At 44.8% G+C, this 21,241-nt stretch overlaps 1 protein-coding gene across 1 annotated transcript in view; it reads left to right on the top strand.

Annotated features, from left to right (window-relative positions):
- Positions 1 to 203: 203 nt before the first annotated feature.
- The window catches only part of CIB4 (calcium and integrin binding family member 4), a 36,533-nt gene continuing 15,495 nt past the window's right edge, over positions 204 to 21,241 (top strand). Inside the window, exons 1-2 of the mRNA XM_056853409.1 lie at positions 204 to 238; positions 14,921 to 15,017. Coding sequence (XP_056709387.1) covers positions 204 to 238; positions 14,921 to 15,017 — 132 coding nt within the window. The remainder of the gene's footprint in view (positions 239 to 14,920; positions 15,018 to 21,241) is intronic.

Below are 21,241 nucleotides of genomic sequence, written 5' to 3'. Positions count from 1 at the left end.
AAAAATGGGAGAAAGCACAGAGCCTTGCATCTGAGCAAAGGCGAATAGCCAAATGCGAAAAAGCTGAAAAATTATTCGGCTTTTTCAGGAATTGCCTATTTGGCTTCAGGCAGATTCCCAGGTTTTGGTATTCAGTCAACCTAAAACCTGAATATTGCCAAAACGGCTAATTTTGGGTTTATTTTTGGTTCAGGTATATTAATATGCACAACCCTACAACCAACAGCTACGCCAGAAGGTAAGTACTACTGGAGAAAGGGTGTAAGGGGGGGAGTGTTGAACCATCTTTTCCCCATCACTGTGATCCTGAACCATCCCCACTACCCCTCTGGATGCTTTTTAGAAAAGCTAAATCTCCTCACCCTTCCTGTGTGCCCTGATCCAAATCATTGCTGCGCATCCTTGAACATGCTTGTTAAAAATCACCAAGAAGGTCTGTTCCTGACTCCCAGCGTCTTACTTTTTTTTAAGGCTGAGACTTCCAGGATGGGCAAAGAATATGTTCATCAAAAGTGTGGAGGAAGAAAATATCCCACATATTAAAGCCTCCTCCCTCTATCGCACTTTAATTCCATTTGCTAAACCTCTGCCTACAGATCTTGCAAATTCCCCAAAGGCAAACTCTGGGAAACAGGAGCAGCCAGCTGTAAGGCCTCCATACCACCTCTTCAAAGTAACCTCCCCCCGCCCCAATATCTGGTGAAGAAAGCGCTGGCTTATTAAAACCACACATCATCAGATATGGGCCTATCATTCAAGCTGGAATCCAGTTGCAAACAATTGATATAGTGCAATATCCGATGGTGTGTGGCTGCAGCCCCAGGGCTCATCTCTCCTTCCAGTTTTGTGCTGGGTGGTCGGGCTGCACCTCCTACACTGCTGCTGAGGATGATTTAAATAAGCTGTGTAAATGTTGCTCCGTTTGGGATAATAGCATTAGAGCGTCTGGAGAGGAATTAGGGAAATTGCAAGTAGCTTTATTAAGACGCTTAATTCAATTACCGATGCAGGGATGCTTCTTGCTCTGCTCCATAGAGCTGCTTATGTGCAGTTGCTCATTCCACTGCTGGATGTGATTCGTCCTTTTGCCAGCATGAATTGTCAAAAGGCATCTGACTGGCCTCCTTTTGGGCTCCCCTCATTTCACTGCCGACAGAACAATGAAGTCAAACATGTATTCCAGATACATCTTTTTAGGAACAAAGTATAACTGCAGCATTTATTCAGCCAAGGAACAAAGTATAACTGCAGCATTTATTCAGCCAAGTGTATATGGAATGCTGTACTGAGCGAAGAAGAAGAGTTGGTTTTATATGACAACTATCTCTACCACTTAAGAAAGAATCAAACCGGCTTGCAATCACCTTCCGACTCCTCCCCACAACAGACACCCTGTGAGGTAGGTGGGGCTGAGAGAGTGTGACTAGCCCAAGGTCACCCAGCTAGCTTCATGAGTAGGAGAGGGGAATCAAACCCAGTTCTCCAGATCAGAGTCCACTGCTCCAAACCACCGCTCTTAACCACTACACCACACTGGCTCTCAAAAGCATTCAAACATGTATTTTGAGGGTGACATGCTGGGGAGTTTTTTAAAAAAAAGAAAGGCTAGAGGAACATAACACCAATGAGCAGATAACTGGGGAAATGTTGTCAGAATAGAGCCAACGGAAGTCACTCACTGCTAACAACCAAATGTATGTAGACAAGCTGAAGATTGAATGCCTTAGTCTAGGGCTGGGGAGACCTGGGTTCCTATCCAGCTGTGAAGCTCGCTGGTTAACCGTGTACCTGCTGTTCCTCTCTTTTGGTCTAACCTTCCTCACAAGGTTGTTGTGATGGGGGAAAAACACCAATGGGCTGTTTTGTTTCCAAAGCAAGGTGGATAAGTTCACCCTACTTGCTCTGCTCCTTAGCCCTTAATGGGAATCTGGCAACCATTCCATTACCAGTGGGAGTTTGGTTGACAAAATCTCCTCTTCTTTTTAAGAAAACAGCCCACCATTCAGTTTCAATTGAAACCAGGGCCCACCAGCCTGCATTGCAGCTGGCTTAGGACTTGCTGAACAGACCAGCAAGGCCTATGGTGCTGGGGGAGTTTATTTTTAGCCTCACTAATGTGGTTAATCTCTGAATTATCTATGAAGACCATATGTTTGCTCAGCTGGAAAGCAGCAGCCAAGGAATCCAAAGACCACACAGCACCCCTCCTCTGGGTCCTGGTTTTTAGAAAAGACTTAATATCTTACTTTAACAAACACCAAAGGAGCAAAAGGAGAGAGAAGGAGAGAAGGAGAGAGAGAGAGAGAGAGAGAGAGAGAGAGAGAGAGAGAGAGAGAGAGAGAGAGAGAGAAAACATTTGTTAATGCAAGGGACCACCTGCTTGCATTGCATTTCTGTTTGCTGGTGCTGTAAGCAGCTTGCAAAGTTTGTGTGTTTAATGTCATTTGGAGCAAATCCGTATCCCAAGAGTCACCAAAGTTGTACAGGGTACCCTAATCCGCACCAACCACACTCCTGCATAAGTAAGGGGTGCTTTACACCCATACCTTCCTTCATACAAGGTAAAGGTAAAGGTCCCCTGTGCAAGCACCGAGTCATTCCTGACCCATGGGGTGACGTCACATCCTGACGTTTCCAAGGCAGACTTTGTTTGCGGGGTGGTTTGCCAGTGCCTTCCCCAGTCATGTTCCCTTTACCCCCAGCAAGCTGGGTACTCATTTTACCGACCTCGGAAGGATGGAAGGCTGAGTCAACCTTGAGCTGGCTACCTGAAACCAACTTCCGTCAGGATCGAACTCAGGTTGTGAGCAGAGCTTGGACTGCAGTACTGCAGCTTACCACTCTGCGCCAAGGGGCTCCTGTTCATACAAGGACATGTGCATAAATCTATCCCATGTTAAAATGATGCATATAAATGGATCATCCTAGACTAGCATCCAAGTATGCAGGCTTCTGTTATTGACAGAATGCTTTGTCAGGGACAGAAAGAGAGATTTGCACAGCGAACTTAGGCCTTTTATGCACGAGTTGTTTCCACTGGATATGCTGCTCTCTTGATCCATAGTATTTGCAGTCACATTCTCAAATCACTCTGCCCAGGGGCTTCCCCCCAAAAAAAATAAATTCCCGGTGTACTTGGGATTAGTCAGAGTAAATTTCTGCATGCAGCCAGCAAAAATGCAAAGCATCTGAACCAATGGGAGTGGTTACCAACATCCTTGTTGTCACACAGCTTGTCACCCCCTTTTTTTGATCATGCATGTGCTCTAACAATAGACCACATGCATGGGCTCTAGCGGAAAAGGCACTTAGGTCGGTGTATGCATGAGTCCCTCCCCTGCAAATACTGCTGTGTAATTGACTGTAGTGATTTTTTTGAAATGCATCACCAGCCCCGTTGGTGAGATTTTTTAATTTTCACTTAACTGAGTGGCCATTTTAGAACCAAAGCAGAGTGGCCAAATTGTCCTTTGACTGGGTCGATGGAACGGTGAATGAAATTGAAAAAAATGATCGGATTCCACACACCTGCTTTACCATGATTCTACCCAAAATGACCAAACGAAGAAATGTATATCAATGCACCATTCAATTAATTTTTTCCCGTCAGGTGATCACATGTGTGAATGGGAGCTCAGACAAAACTCCCCCCCAAAACACTTCTTTCTTGCTGTCTCAATTCAGGGGACATAAGGACACTTGCATGGTCCTTTGTACTATTTCAGTGTTCTATTGCTAGTCTTGTACTCACAAACAAAAACATATTTTTAAAAGGGAGGGGGGGCGGTTGAAGAGGACAAGTTGAATGGAGATATAAGCAGCCTCACAGGCCATTTACGATTATTCCAGCAGTCTATCGCTAGTCCTGCACACACACACACACCCACACACACACATACACACACACACAAGATGGCTTCGAGGAGAGGAGTTGGATGAAGGGAAAAGACAAGTGGGAGGGAGAAGCAAGAATGGGGGCATGGGAAGAAAAACCTGAACTAACAACTATGTGCAGGTCCAGCAATCGATTTGGGATGCAGACATTTAACTTGGGCTAAAAGAACATCCAGAAAAGGTGGGGAAAACATAGGGAGAGAGCGAGGTGACGTCTAAAGGTTGGAGAAAACATGCAGAATGAAAACAAAGCCCCGAAGTAGTCAGCGGGAGAGGGGGGGGGTACAAAAACAACCTGTGAATAAAAGGCCTTACAGAACAATTCTCATGCATTTCACATCCTTCTAAATCCTTTTCTTCTTCTCCAATCCCAGATGCAGGGTGCCCCATTTCCTTCCCCTCCCTTGACATTCAGGCCAAAGGGACTATTTGCTTCCCTTCAGACTCCCAGCCTCAGCTAACCATGGGCCTGAACCTGCAGAACTGCTCTTTGCTGGAAGGATTCCCTGGCACCATTGAATGCCACTGAGGCTGAAGAGGACCTGGTGCCTTTATTGTAAGCCAATTGGAAGTGGCCATAGAGACACCAGAGCAAGTGGAGCACACAGCTACTGATAGGATAGGAGAACCCAGTGCCAAAAAGTGATGTCATCACCTGCACCCTCTCCAGGTACAACTATCCACAGCAGAACAAGCTCACAGCAATGGGAAGTTTTACTTGTGTATACAGTTCCTTCCTTTTCCTTGCTAGTAGTGCTGTCTCCACACAGCTGCCTCTTTCTGAACCTCGCTCCCTGGAATGGTAAATATATTTTTCCCTGGGAATCTCTAATCCTTGTATCCACCCCCTCATACCTTTGCTTTCTTAGTTCTGTGTGTATTGGGATTTGTGTACATGCGTAAACAAAGTTGACTATTTTTAATAAAACCCTTAAATTCATAAAAAAGCTTTTTTATTGGGAACCTTTTCCACTGATGCACTCATCTCCATAAAATTTGGTTTCAAAGATCCACATGCCAACCTCTTGCAAAGCTCTACCAATCTCCAGTTAATTTCCCCCAATAAAAGGAGACCCCCTCTGTTTGATGTAACAGATTCGGTGCAGAATGGGGGCAAACCCTGTCTCGTGTGAACATGTGAGTCGTGACACGTGTTGTCCATGGAACAGATGTCCAGAAACCCATCTGTGTAAAACCTAGTAAAAACATGTGTGTGTGATTAGCTTGTGATTGTGTCTGGTACTTTGTTGCAATGCCTCTAATTTTTGTAACCCTACTCCTATTGCACTGCTTTTTCTTGGATTGCATTGTTTTACACTGTGTAATCTGCCTTCAGTCTCAATAGAAAGGCAGGCTATAAAATAAGTAAATAAATACAAACATTAAATAAACCATCTGATGTCCCTCTCTGGGGAGTTTTTCACTACAGGGCACATGTCGAATCAACTCTAAATGAACACTTCCCTCAATAAATACCTGTAAGAAGGCAGTCTGTGGTCAGTTGGGCTCATTTAATGAGGCTGGCACAGAAGAAATTCCTCATGAATTAGACATGCCTCCTACATTATCTCAGATTTGAGATTATATGAGTTTAGGGACATAAAATTAGCCCTGCTGGATCAGACAAGTAGCCCTCCTCCTTCTTCACACAGTGGCCAGCCAGAAGGTCCTGAAAGGCCTGGAAACCAGGCACAGACGCCCCAAGCCCTGCCCTTGGCTTGCCCTCCCAGCACCTGAAAAAGTTACTGCCACTGAACATGGAGGTTCTATCTAGTCATAATGGCCTATCCTCCATCAATTTGTCAAATTCCCTTAAAAAGCCAATTAAAGCAGTGGCCCTCACTGCTTTGTGCCTGCAGCAGTGAATTCCACGCATAAATTACTCTTTGAGTGATGACGAACTTCCTTTTTTTCTGTCCTGAATCTACCAGCCATCAAATTAATTGGGTACCTGCAAGTTCTAGTGTTAGGAGAGAGGGAGAGAAAGGTTTCATGATAAACCTTCTTCACTCCATGCATAATTTTATAAACTTCTATCATGCCCCCCTCCCAGCTGTCTTTTCTTAAAACTAAAAACCCTCTGATTCTTTTGCTTTTCCTTGTAGGGAAAAGTGCTTCACTCCCTTGATTATTTTGATTGCCTTTTCAATTGCTACAATATCCTTTTTGAAATACAATGTCTAGATTTGAACACTATACTCCAAATGCTGCTGCAGCATAGATTTATACAAGGGTATTGTTGTATTGTATTGTTTCCAATACTTTTTCTCATAACCAAACACATAGAATTTGCAGTTTTTACTGCAGCCACACCCTGAGCTGACATTTTCATCAAGTTGTCCACTTTGACTCCAAGATCTTTTTTTGGTCTGATGCTGCCAGTCCAAATACCAGCAGAGCAGCAATCAGAGTGTCAGACTAGGATCTGGGAGACCCAGGTATGAATTCCACTCTGCCATGCAAGCTTGCTGAGTGACCTTGGGCCAGTCAGTCTAACCTAACTCACAGGGTTGTTGTGAGGATAAAATGAGGATGTGAGAAAACATTGAAAGCCACATTGGGTCCCCACTGGGGAGAAAAATGGGATATAAATAAAGTTAAACAAACAAACATTGATTCTCATTTGCCTTGTTGTCCCCCAGTTTGGTGAGAGCTTTTCGGAGATTTTCACCATCTGCTTCAGTTCCCACTGTCTTGAATCATTTGGTATTCTCTGCAAACTTGGCTCCAATTCCAGATCCTTTATGAACAAATGAAATAGTGCCAGTCTGAGTACTGCTCCCCGTGGAACCAATTCCCTCCATTGCGAGGACTGTCCATTTTCCTCCTATTTATTTATTTAGAATATTTCCTATGCTGACACTTCAGAGTCCTGCACCAGCTTTCTTCTGCTGCTAGAACCCTTTGAAATGGCAACAGAGCAACTGGCCTGGGGTTTTCTCTGCACAGCAAACATTCCAGTATTGATTGCAATTTCTCCTGAAAAGCCCTCACTTCTATCACTGTCTTGCTCGTCCAGGCAGCTGATTATACTTCACTTAACGGCAATGACACTTGCTCAGCATGGGGTGTTATCATTACACTCGTCATAAAGCCCTTCTGAATCATTTTTAATGCCTTTGCATTAAGCACATAATTACAAAACCGGTTGATGCCCTGCTTCAAAAAGTAATGGATCACTTTATAATAAGTTGAATTTAAAGTCTGGGGATGGAGGGGGCTGGGGACACAGAGATCATCTGTGTCTTCCCCTTCCTATGGAAAGCAGAAGTTACCCACAAAACCTCCTCTGAGTCCTAAAGAAGGGAACCAGTTCACATGTTTGGCTATCAAATCCATTAGAGGAGAGCATTGAGAATGAACAAGCAAAATGGAGATTGAGAGAATAATTCATTATTGTTATTTTATATAGCAATCCTAATAACAACCTTGCATGGTAGGACAGTATGATTACCCCCAATTTGCAGGTGGAGGATGATGGGAGCTGCAAGATGACTAAGCTAGCCAACCTCCAGGTACTAGCTGGAGATCTCCTGCTATTACAACTAATTTCCAGCCGATAAAGAACAGTTCATCTGGAGAAAATGGCCACTTTGGCCATTGGACTCTATGGTATTGAAGTCCCTCCCCTCCCCCAAACCCCACCCTCCTCAGGCTCCACCCCAAAAACATACCGCTGGTGGTGAAGAGGGACCTGGCCACCCTAAAGATGACGGCTTGCCTTTGGTTATCTAATGTGAATCCATAGTTGTGGTGTGTTTTGAGACAAGGTCTTGCCAGTCCACATTCTTATCCACTGTGCTACATCAGTGTGCTGGAGGGAAAGGATGCAGAGCCTCCAGTGGCTAAGGAGGCCGAACCATCCATTAGGAAGTCCCCGGTTCACATCTTGCCCCAGCAGCTGACATCAGCACAGAGGAGTGAGCTCTTGACCAGCCTGCTATTTTGCTTCCCTTCTCCCTGAATAAGTTGTGGTGGAAACTAGACCCAAAGGATGCATGTCCTATGGCTAGAACTGAACGAAAAAGATGACGGTAAACAGCTTAGGAAAATATGTGCACTATCGGCAGGCTGTCAGTACAAAAACCCCTTGCCAATGCCCAGCTCCAGAAAGGACAATTTGTGGGATTGGCTACTTGGACAACAAAAAAAGGGGAAAAAATGAACTCAACCAAAAAAGAGTACAGGGAACCTAAGGGTTGAGCTGAGAACTAAGAATTCTTAACAAGTAATATATTTATATATGTATTAGGTGTACATAATAAAATGGATAAAAACACTGGACCTGGACTGCAGTCTACATATAAAATCACAAGTAAAAACCGTCACAAAAATAAACAACACTGTTGATGATATACAAAATATAAATGGACAATAGTCCATATGCGTTTTGGCCTCTTGGGCCTTCCTATGTGGTCAAATTATACAAAAAATGATTATTCAAAAACACATCTGGAAATCCACTTTACAAGGTATTTTATCTGAAATGTGGAAACTTATATCCTGTGTGGCTAGATGTGAATTAATAACACTGGTCAGCATGGTAATTTCAGCATGATAATTTGCTCACACAAGTGTCAGGTGCAAAAAAAAATTATGTCTCTGTGACATCAACAAGTGACAAAATCTATTAGGCACTCGGCCATCCTTTTCCTCTAATATCTTCCTTACCCTGTTCAACTTGAATCTTCTTTCTTGTCTCATCCCTGTTCTTGCCATAGTTACTACTACACTACACTCAAGTGCGTGTTTGAGGCCAACCTGGGGACCTCAGGCTACAAAGCTCCCCGCGAAAATAACTTTGATCTGATCAGCAAAAGGAGAGCCAGTGGGGTGGGGTGGGGATTAGAGTGGGGTGGGGACCCTGGGTTTCCTGCGTCCAAGTCCCCTCTCTGCTGTCAAACTCACTGGGTGATAGGGTTGCCAGTCTCCAGATGGTGGCTGATCTAGGTAACACTGCAAGTCATAACCAATAGAAAGCTAACTCTTCAACACTTAAAAGGCTGTACTCCTCAGCAAACTTACTAATAGTAAAATCTCCCTGGAACCACTGAGACTTTGGTCTTATCCTCAAAGAAGTGGAAAAGGGCAAGAGTCCAGTAGCACCTTAAAGACTAAAAAAAATATTTTCTGGTAGGGTATGAGCTTTCGTGAGCCTGGGTTGCCTGGGTCCAAGTCCCCTCTCTGCTATCAAACTCACTGGGTGATAGGGTTGCCAGCCTCCAGATGGTGGCTGGAGCTCTCCTGCTATTACATCTGATCTCCAGCCGATAGAGATCAGTTCACCTGGCGAAAATGGCCACTTCGGCAATTGACCTGTATGGCATTGAAGTCCCTCCCCTCCCAAAGCCCCACTTTCCTCAGGCCCCGTCCCAAAAATCTCCTGGTATTTCCCAACCCAGAGCTGACAACTTTACTGAATGACCTAGGGCCAGTCATGCTGTTTCAGCCTGAAATACTTCATAGGGCTGGTGTGACAATAAAATGGCAGGAGGGGACCATGAGTACTGCCCTGACATCTTTGGAAGAAAGTTGGGATGGCAACGCATAGCTAGATTTCACAGGGTTGGTGGTTGTTGTTGTGCTTACTTGTAGGTCTCTACTTCTTTCAGAAGTGAAACTGAAGTTGCCGTGTAACTTCTTAACCTCAGTGATTTCATCGAAGAGCAAAAGCGGGAAGACAAATGTTCTAGCAGTCAGCTGCACACTTTCCACGTCTTGGGCATGTGCCTCTGATACAAAGTGAAAGCGGCTTATGGGAATTTTAAGAAGAAAAGCCATTTGGAGCCTATGAAACTGGGATGGAGCCTGGAATGGTGCTGTGTCATCTGGTTGCCAAGGGTTACCGGTAATTTTAACCCGTTCTTCTTCTGGCGGTTGATATTCCAGGCAAAAGGATGGGCCACTGCTCCAGCCAGTCTATAAAGAAAGAAGAGCTGGAAGAGTACCAGGTTAGGAGACATCCAGACCCTACCTACTCTGCACCCCCACCCACTGGGCATCACTTCTCCTTGCCGGCAGATATTGTGTGTGGTCCTTATAATAATGTACACAGGAAGCAGTCATAGACGGAGCCATATGGCCCTTCAGGGCCTCTCTTCCCTACTTTGGCCAACAGCAGCTCTCGAGAGTCTCAGGCACGAAAAAGTCTTCCTCCACACCTGCTTTAACTGGGGTTTCTGGAGATTGAACCCAGGACTTTCTACACATAAGCCCTACTGCTGAGCCACAGCACCTCCTTGAAGGGCCCGTTTTTCCCAGTAAGCTCTTTTTATCCCCCCCCCCCAAGTGGCATGAAACCTAACTTTACTTGTCCCATCTCTGAACAATGGGATAGCCCACTTACCCGTAATGGATAAGACTAAAATTACCAGACGGGGCTGAAGCATAGGCTCCCCCTAACCGAAATGGAGGGTTCATTTCCAGGTCACTGGGGATCCTGCCATGGAGGCTGGCTGCCATCTCCAAGGCAATGAGAAAATGGATGCTTGTCTCGATCTTCCTGACAACCTGAAGAAGGTGCGCAGGAGAATTTTTTTAAAAAAATAATTTTTTATTCATTTTTATAACATAAAACAAAACAAAAAACCACAATAATAATAACATATATAAAAAATGAAATATAATACAAAGGAGTATCTATATTTACTAATTAATACATTCATAGATACCAAATTATAAGATTCAAAAAGATACCCCTTCGACCCTCCACCCACCGTAAAAAAGTGACCCATCACCCAACTTCCGAATAAGTGTCTAAACAGTTTTTTTAATCTATTAACAGTAAAATATAAAATTATTAAAAACTAGTTTCTATAATTCACTAATTAAAGTAGTAAAATCCATTTTTCCCAGTTTGTCCCATGTAGGAGTAATTTTGTGTCACCTGATTCCCCCCCCCCCACAATCTTAACTAGAGATATGCATAAAACTGAGCTATTGGAAGAAATAAAACTGAGCTATTGGGTAGAAATGATTTAAATCAGTCAATCAAAACATTAAAAAAACCACTGATAAATTCGATGAATATGATCACACTTCTTTTAATAACTCTCAAAACCTTCCAGATATGTTGCCCAAGCAAAAAGCTCCGAATTTGCTTCAAATTTCTCTTATGGCCTGATGAGGTGGATTCCAATTTCTGGCTAATTAATTACATGCCTTTAAATTCATTCATTGGCAGATTCACTGATTAAATGGAAGCCAGTCTGTACATTATGAAGACCTCAAGGTATTTTGCTTTGTCAGGCATTGAAAGAAATTTGACATGATGCAAAGTTAATAACAAAAAGCTATTGGCATTTAGGATTAGAAGGAACTCTTTAACGTATTTCCTTTGCCATTCTGAATTACCCAAACCCACCAGAATTAAGAAAAAGGTCCTAAAAAATACACCTCTGTCTCATATTGCCCAAGGCTCACCAAGGCCTTTCCCAACCATCAGAGGTCACCTCGCTCTCCCTGCGCAATTGGGTGTGTTTTGTCTGCGTTTTCCGGATTCTTGCTAAAACAGCATCCGGAAAACACAGGCAAAAAGCATAGAAACACGCGAGGAGAGCGAGGCGACCTCTGACGGTCGGGAAAGGCGTACATAATCAAAACGGGATGACTGCAAGAGAAACAGCCTTGCGTAAATGGTCCAAATTAAAATTGGCCCTAGATGCCACTGTTGTCCAAACTTGGTGCAGCAACGGAAAAAACATCTACTCCAACTATTTCCAGTTTCTTTAACAATGTCCGTTCAATAACTCTTCAGTCTGTTCAAAGACGCTGCTAGTCCTTTTACACGTTTAGCAATTGCTGGGCATGTTATAATAATATTTGTGATGGAATGGGAGTTGTGTCAGATTTCCTATTCCTATTACATTGCTTCTTCGCTGTCCCTATCAATTGCATGAACTTACATTATGTAATTTGCCTCGAGTCTCAGTGGCAAAGGCCTACTATCAATAATGTAAGTAAATAAATAAATGTCTCTTTCATTCATATAGGTGCTAACGTTTCTCACTAAGGGGGAAATCTTGCGGTAAGTCCACCTCTGATTTCTGTTTCCCCCAGGCTCTAGTCCTGGTCTTTATGCACCGGCACTTTCCATGTTATGCAAGCTATTTTCACATAGGGATGACAAAACCTGCCACTGTTGTGGAAGCAGCAGTGAGCAAGGTGCAGATGCTTGGGGACGACATCCAAACAGAAGGTTGCCCACTCCGGATTAGAGGTGGTGCACAGGGATGGTGGAGTTTGAGGAGGAGAGGGAGCTCAGCAGGCATGTGATGACATAGAGCAGGGGTCTCCAACGTGGTACCTGTGGGTGCCATGGCACCTGCCAACATAGGATTGACAACCTCCAGGTACTAGCTGGAGATCTCCCACTATTACAACTGATCTCCAGCTGACAGAGATCAGTTCACCTGGAGAAAATGGCCGCTTTGGCAACTGGATTCTATGGCATTGAAGTCCCTCCCCTTCCCAAACCCCGCACTCCTCAGGATCTGCCCCAAAAACCTCCCGCTGGTGGCGAAGACCCTATGCCAACACCTTTCCTACTGCCTATTGAGTGTTTGAGAAAGTGGGTGGGGCCAGATGGGGCTTCCCTAATGTATTACTATCTAGAATACACATTCTTGCTGGCTTCACTTTCTTCATTGGTTTGTGCTAATGTGCTGTTCATTATCGCTGGATTAGTGGAGGACTCTCCTTCATTTGGACATTTGCCATTTTTGGAACCATCAAGGCTGCACCAGGTTATTGTTATTCATCTTAGGTGCATTGCTCTGCACTTACCTGCTGTAATTTTCAACCTTCCAAGGACTGTTTGGATTTATGAACGCAGATTTGGAGTATTGTATACTGCATAGTATTATCTGCATATAGGATTTATGTTTAGTTGTATTTAAGAATTGTACATGTATATGATTATTTTTGTTTATTTGTTAAGTAGGTTAATAGTAAACATATATTGAATAGTTGTTTCTTCTTTGAGCTTTCGTGCTGTTTCCTTAATTGACTTGGTTTTGCTGCAGCACAGGTTTTTTATTTTTTGTTGCTTAACCTCCAGGAACTAGCTGGAGATCTCCTGCTATTCCAACTGATCTCCAGCTGATAGAGATCAGTTCACCTGGAGAAAATGGCCGCTTTGGCCATTGAATATGGCATTGAAGTCCCTCCCCTCTTCAAACCCCGCCTCCTCAGGCTCCATCCCAATACCTCCCGCCAGTGGCGAAGAGAGATCTGGCAACCCTAGATATATATTTGGAGGTCTCCAGGTACAGACCAGACCCAGATTTGCTTGGCTTCAGCAACACTGCTACATCATGTGCCTTCTGGTGGAATCTTTTGCCAAACTTTGCTCAGCACCACACAGGCTATCATCTCAGACAGAAGAGGAAATTCTAGTTGTAGCTCTCTTTTAAATTTTTTTTGATAATGCTAATGGTAGGAACATATGAAAATGCGTGGACTGGAATTGACCCAGAAACCAAAAGAGGAGCATGTGTGAGATAGCAGGCTGTTCATATTTTGGGGGAAAGGCCATGGAAAATACTTCAGTGGCCTGTGGAGGAAAGAGCATTTGGGTAGCGATGGGTGTTCAGTGGTAGAGTATCAGCTTCCCATACAGAATGTCCCAGGTTCAGTCCCTGGTACCTCTCCAATTTAAAAAGGATCAGCTGCCTGAGACTCTGGACAGCCACTGCTACTCGGAGTAGACAGGACTGTCCTTGACAGACCAGTAGGCTGACTCAGCATAAGGCAGCTTCACCTGTTCATTCAGAGAGGCTGTTCACAGCTGTTGCATGACTTTTGAATGTCATTAAAATAATAATTAAGTGCTGTCAAGTCACAACCAACTTATGACAACCCCCTCATGGCGTTTTCAAAGCTAGAAATGAGCAGAGGTTTGCCAGTGCCTTCCTCTGCATAGCAGCCCTGGCCTTCCTTGGTAGTCCCCCAACAAGCCAAGCTCCCACCCTGCTTAGCTGCCAAGATTTGACAAGCTCCAACTGACCAGGGCTGTTCAAGCTGCTTTTGAATGCTGTTAGAACTGACAAAATATTCGGGTTTGTTTTTCAGCACTTGTACTGGATCTCCAAAAGCTTGAAATCGGTGAAATTTCCTTAAGGACTACCTTCTCCTTCTTTTTTCCTTCATAAAGCTCAAAGAAGGTCTTTAATCTAGGCATGGACTAGATTTATTCTCTAGCTGCCCATATGAAATTCGCCCCATGGTTCAAACTGATAAAAAATACCATTTTAGAGCCCCCTACCTGGCAGACATCACAACATACAGACTCAGAGCAGCCCTTACATCACTGCGGTTCGAAACTATGCCCGTGGAGCTACTTGCAGGCTGTTTTTTTTTTTTAAACAACCTCTGGCTTAACACATTTGTATATGTAGTTGTTCAGTCAAAGATCTCCCCAATTATGTCCTGGCCTGTCCTTTATGCACTGAGCCCCAGAACAGGTTTTTGGCAAACATTCTTTCAGCATCACAATTATCATCTGATGTTGACAGATTAATCTATTTGTTATCAGATATTGACCATTATATTTCCCAAAAAATGGCACTGTTTGGCCAAGAAAATCAGGGCAAAGCAAATCACAAAAGGTGGTAAAGCTGGATAGAGCTGAACGGGCGTATTTTAATTTCTTAATTTTCGTATTCTTTTAATGTTTCTGGTTTTGTATATTTTAACTTGTTATATTGTTTTAGATTGTAACGGCCTCTGGCCTTATACAATAAACGTGATGTGATCTGACTAGATTTATTTATTCAGAATAAAATCTGGTGGATTTGCCAGGAGTCACTTGCTGGTTCCTAAGAAGCCAGTTCCAGCATTTAGCCTGGCACGAGGACATTAATCTGGTGTTCAAAATTCTTGGTCCAAAGGCTTGTCTCTGAGACCCCCGGCACCAAGTTAAAAAATGAAAATTGTTAAACGGAGAAAAACAGCCTTGTGTTAGAAGCAGGCTTCATGGCTTAGGAAAAACAACCCAGCTGACAACCTGCCATTTCCCCTTCTACAGCATCCATGAAGCTTTCTGTAATTCATGTCTCCAAGGAAAGGATTATAAAAAAGAGAAACTCACAGTGGAGAAAGTGTGCACGTGGCCACAGCTAAAAGTAAGTCTGGAAAGCTGCCAGTAAAATGACATCATTATACCTTTCTGTTTCTTGGAGTAGTGAGCAATTCAGGGACAATGCTACAGGGGAAGGGCTGTCGCTCAGTGGTGGAGTGCCTGTTTTGCATGCAAAAGGTTGCGGGTTCAATCCCCACCATCTCCAGCTAAAAGGATCAAGCAGTAGGTGATGTGACAGACCTCAAGCTGAGATCCTGCTGCCAGGCAAAGTGGACACTATTGACCTTAATAGCCCAATGGGCTGAATACATCTGAAACTATCTGTTTAACAAGTTCATGCATATGGGGTTTAATTTCAGTGTAGATGAAAGAGCACTGAAATGATGGGTTGGATCTAGTGGTAGTTTAACAAAGGGGGTGGGGTTATTTGCTTACTTCCCCCTTCCACTGTGCCCCCCCCCCCCTTGCCCTTTGTGTTGTTCCATACGATCCCTCCGGAGTAGCATTTCAGGGAGCATTTCGGTCTGTAGGGATGTGCCTTTTTGAAGAGTTTCATTACAAAACCTTGTTCGTTTTTACGATATTCATTATTTCCATTAATATTGCTTATTACATTCCCCCCCTTTGTTTTTAATGGCAAGCATTTCTGGCTCTGAGTCATTAATGTCAGCTTCATATCTCCTGATCACTTGCATATCTCTGGATCTCTCCTGTCTCCCCTTCCCTCCCCTGACCTCTGAAACTCTAAACTGGATTGGAAAGGAAACTAATGAAGTCAGTGCAACTTGACGGCATTCATTCATCCCTTAGGATTTTCATTTACTTTCCTTACAGTAACAGAAGAGCGAATGGGTCCCTACAGGTTTGTTGTTAAGATGATTTTTAAAAATTGTGCTATCAGCTCTAACACAGAGTTTGCCTGGGGCTTCTTTTCATTTGCATAAATAGGGTCTGTATCCGGCAGTTGCCTAGCAACTACAGGCTGCTTCCTCCATTGTTTGCCTGGGACTGGCTTGTCCTGAATCCATGCTTTGGATAAAGCAGCCCCTGTGCTGCTGGACTGTCCCACTTGCCAAGTGCACACTAAGGTACAGAGACAAAAGCCAGGCTATACCTTTTATGAGGACTAACCCAAACCACAAAAGTGTGCCAGCTTTCAAGATCTCCAGAGCTCTTCATCAGGAGTCCCTTCCCTCCCCAAACCACACCCTCCTCAGGCTCCACCACCAAAATTTCCAGGTATTTCCCAACCTGGAGCTAACAACTAAGGTTGCTAGGTGGGTGGTTTCAGCTGGCAATTGCCCACCAATCCACCCAGCTGCTCAAGAACGGGGATCGACCACATCACTTCCGGGTTTACCTCCCGGAAGCACCACATTGCCGTGGCCACCTTAGCACTCAACCCCCCCAAACAACAGTGTTTTGAGGGTTTGAGTGCTAAAGCAGCTGTGGCGATGCAGCACTTCTGGGGGTAAACCCGCTGATGGATGGGGGACCTGACAACCCTACTGGGAACCCTAGACTGGACCTATGCACAGAGAAATGTGGGGTGCTCATTTCAGACCCCATGAGATTGGAAACTTTTCTGCAACATCAGAAGATATGCTTTAACTTCCCTCAGGATACCCCCCCCAACCGGGGAGGGGCTGTGGTTCAGTGGTAGAGCATCTGCTTGGCATCCAGAATGTCCCAGGTTGAATCCCCAGCATCTCCAGTTAAAGGGACTAGGCAAGCAGGTGATGTGAAAAACCTCTGCCTGAGACCCTGGAGAGCCACTGCTGGTCTGAATAGACAATACTGACTTTGATGGACCAAGGGTCTGATTCAGTATAAGGAAGCTTCATGTGTTCAAGTGACGTGATCGTGTCATGTGAGGCCATGTGCACATGCTTTCATCCCAGCTCCAGCTCCCAAAACCTCCTGCCGATGGAGAAGGGGAACCTGACAACCTTACTGGGAACCCTAGACTGGACCTATGCATAGAGAAATGTGGGGTGCTCATTTCAGGCCCCATGAGATTAGAAACTTTTCGACAGCATCAGAAGATATGCTTTTAACTTCCCTCAGGATACCCCCACAATCGTTTCTCACATTATTAAGTGAGCCTTCGCACTAGAGGGAATGCTCATTCCTGCCCTGTGGAGGAGGCAGAAGCAGTTGCTGTTAACTGCGAATGAACGTTGACCCGCCGCATGGAAATTTTGGGGGAGGAGGCAGAATGAGCACGTGCCAGCCATGCTGAAAGATTCAAGCACTGGAGGGTTTAATTAAAAAGCCAAGGAATAAATATATTTAGCTACGCTGTCAATTTAGATTACGGCAAGCATGTTTACATTTTTTACACATTTAATTAAGGTTATTTGCATAGAACAGTGCAAGGAGCGGTGTTCAGCAATGCTCAGAACGGGTCATCACACTTGTTGCAGGGTCGGAGTGGGGGGGGGAAGAGAGTTTGAGTCACCTCATTTAACAGTGCCACCAGGAGTGGTAGAAAGCACATTTTTAAGACCATCGCTCTCCCCTTTCATCAACGACTTGAGGAGAAGGCTATTCCTCCATCTGCTGAGGTAAGATTTGGAACCCACAGGGGAAGGTTCTCTGCTGCTATGGTTTCTCCATTACAGGGCCAGTTCAATTTAATTTTAATTTAATTCAATTTACTCCATCTTCATTCATTTTCTCCCATGGGGATCCAAAGCGACTTGCATTGTTCTCCTTTCCTTCATTTTGTCCTCCCAACAATGCGGTGAGGTAGGTTAGGATGAGAGTACATGACTGGCATGTTTCTATGGCAGAGTGGGGATTTGAACATAGGTCTCACAGATCGTAGTCTAACCACTACACCACACTGGCTCTCTTTTAGTTGGTGGTGGTTGTTGGTGGGTTTTTTAAACATGCCGAACTATATCACTTAAGGAAGAATCAAACTGGCTTACAATCACCTTCCCCTTCCCCCAACAGACACCCTGCGAGGTAGGTGGGCCTGAGAGAGCTGTGACTAGCCCAAGGTCACCCAGCTGGCTTCATGTGGAGGAGTGGGGAAACCAACCTAGTTCACCAGAGTAGCGTCTGCCACTCGTGTGGGGGAGTGGGGAATCAAATCCGGCTCTCCAGATTAGAGTCCACTGCTCCAAACCACTGCTCTTAACCACTACACCACGCTTGCCCCAGGCAAGATGCACCCGTCCCCTCCTGGACCTGACCGGTAGTTGATGGCTGGGAGGGAGTTGAGCTGAGCCTCTGGGTTGCATCAGCGCCTCCCTCATTGTGTCACCTCAGCAGCTGCTTGGGAGGCTTGGGTAGAGAAGCAGCCCCCCCCCCTTGATTGTGGATTGTCCTCCATGCTCCCGTTCGTGAGTTGCTGAGCATCTTGAGTTCTCAGGGCCAAGTCCACACTTACCTTTTCTCCCCAGGTGTTCGGTTGCTTTTGTGTGTGTGTGAATGTGGCTGTGCAGAAGTGTTTTAAAATGCTCTGCTACTTGTTCTAAGGAACTTGTTCCGCGGATAATGTTTGTTTTTAACCAGTTGTCGCTCTTCTGATGCTGTTGACTCTGCAGATACTTTTGAAGGTCTTTTTGTTGGTTTCAGCATCGTTCTTTGCTCGATTGGATCCTCTGATGGCACAAGCAGGAAAAACAACTCCTGCAACAGAATCCTTCCTGCCGCCACCACCCTTTCCCCCAGCTGCCCTCACAAGCTGCAAAAGCCCTCTTTTGAGGCTCAGGGGACCCAAATGAACAAGGTTTATGTGTCGTTGGGGCTGCAGTGAGGATTGCAAAATTGCCCTCACTTGCTGAACTTGTGAGGGTGAGGGAAACACCTCCTGTAACATGTTCACAGATCTCTTTTATTGTTATCTCTTGACATACTTTAGCACTTATGTAGTTCTGGTATTGAACCAGCCTCACAGATTCATCCAAAATGAAGTCCAATTACCTTTAAATATGTAAATTCTTGGGCTGTCTCCTCTCTATTCCTGGCATTTTCTTCTCCTCAGACCTGACTGGAGAACACAGTGATGAACAACACCTTGATCTGACCAATCATTTGGTGGGGAGGGGCTGTGGCTTGGTGGTAAATCATCTGCTTGGCATGCAGAAGGTCTCAGATTCCATCCCTGGCATATCCAGTGAAAAGGATAAGGCAGGAGGTGATGTGGCCTGTATCTAGATGGCCCAAGCTGGCCCAATCTCATCAGATCTCAGAAGCTAAGCATGGTCGGCCTTGGTTAGTACTTAGATGGGAGACCACCAATGAAGTCTAGGGTAGCTTCGCAGAGGCAGGCAATGGCAAAACCCTTCTGAATATTTCTTGCCTTGAAAGCCTTACAGGGTTGCCATAAATGACTGTAACTTGACAGCACTTTCCTTCATCAGCAGTAAGTGATGTGAGGAATTTCAGCCTGAGAGCCACTGTCAGTCTGAGTAGACAATACTGACCTTGATGAACCTATGGTCTGAATCAATATAAGGCAGTGTCCTCTGTCCATGTATCTTACTTTAAGATCTCTAAACTTTTATTTGATCTTTTGAGCAATGCATTTATCTTTTTCGTTACCAGCAAATACCATCCTAGCGTCTAAGGTGGAGGATTAAATTTATCAGCTCCTAGGTGACCCTTGTTTCCCATTTCACACACACACACTCATCCCAACACCAGTGGCATTCTGATTGTGTAGTTTGGGGTTCCATCTGAAAAGGTGCTGTTGGCCAAACGGCACAAGTGTTGAAATTCCCCTTTCTGAACCAGCTCTGTGCTCTTTGCAAGGCAGCCTTTCCAGACGGAAATTAATCATCCAGGCCGTGTTTGACATCCTCATGCACTATCATTTCTCTCCTTGACAGCATCCTCTCTTAGCGGTGGCCAAAAACATTCAAATGATCCTTATTTAGAAATTCAGCAAGCGTAAGGCCAGGAAGCAGCCAGCTTAAAGGATTCTACAGTGACAAAAGGGAAACTCACTCCGTTGGGTGCTTTACTAATACAAGGTGACATTTCCACACACACACACACACCCCGCCCCAGTGAAAGTCGAGCCAGTGGTTTTAGATAAGGTATGGTTTCATCCTGCAGTCTGTTTGCATGCTTTGGTGGGATTTCTCACATCTCCACAGGGACCTCACATAGACCCACAATTAAGTGACATTGGACAAAGTATAAGAAAAAGTATAACTGAATATATGCCGGTGGCAAATACTGGTGGCATAGACACTGGTGGAGTCCTTTGGTTCTTGCCCAAGATCTTGTGCATCTGGGCACTCCTAGGTCTTAATTACCTGTGAGCAGAGGAGAAACTAACTCAGCCAGATCTTATTCAACTGATGCTTATTCAACTGATTCAGCTGGCAGGGTCTTCCCCACTCCCTCCCATGCCAGAAGTGCCTCTGGCCATCTACCTCTGCTTGCAGACGTTCAGAGGAGGTGACACATGACTGGGCTTTTCTGGTGGCAGCAACAATATTGTCAAATGCCCTTTGCCATGAAGCATGCTTAGATCTTTCTATCATGGTGTTCAAAAGGCTTGTGAAGGCCTTGTTCCAGGAAGTATCTGAAAGAGGTTTGCTGGGTGACCATTCTGAATTTTTATCTTAGGGGGATAGTTCAGTGAGATTCCAAGTGATTTTGTACTTTAAGAACATAAGAAGAGCCCTGCTGGATCAGACCAGTGGTCCATCTAGTCTAGCACCCTCTCTCACACAATGGCCAACCAGTTTTGGGAGCTAGCATGGTATAGTGGTTAAGAGAGGTGGACTCTAATCTGGTGAACTGGGTTTGATTCTCCACTCCTCTATGTGAGCTGCAGACTCTAATCTGGTGAACCAGGCTTGATTCCCTGCTTCTCCACATGAAGGCTGCTGGGTGACCTTGGGCTAGTCACAGTTCTCTCAGAACTCTCTCAGCCCCACCAAACTCACAAGGTGTCTGTTGTGGGGAGAGGAAGGGAAGGAGATTGTTTGATTCTCCTTAAAAGGTAGAGAAAGTCGACATATAAAAACCAACTCTTCTTGTTATACGCTACACTACCTCTCTCTTACATTGCAACCCAATGCAGAGTTGCTCCAGTCTATATTTTAGTGGGGTTAGACTAGAGTATGTCTACATAGGACTGCACCTACTCTAATTTCTCAGCAAGCACACCCTTTACCCCTTCACCCTACCAGAACTCAGCTGCAAAAACGCCTCCCCCTCATTAAAGCTGACGGGCTGCCATTTGCCTTTTCCCAGGGCACGTTTGCAAAGCATGTCCCTTGCTCTTGTACTGCCAGC

This window comes from Euleptes europaea, chromosome 7 (assembly GCF_029931775.1).
Source record: "Euleptes europaea isolate rEulEur1 chromosome 7, rEulEur1.hap1, whole genome shotgun sequence".
NCBI classification, from domain to species: Eukaryota; Metazoa; Chordata; class Lepidosauria; order Squamata; family Sphaerodactylidae; genus Euleptes; species Euleptes europaea.
Note: the sequence above shows the minus strand (reverse complement) of the source record. Positions and strands in the feature narration are given on the sequence as shown.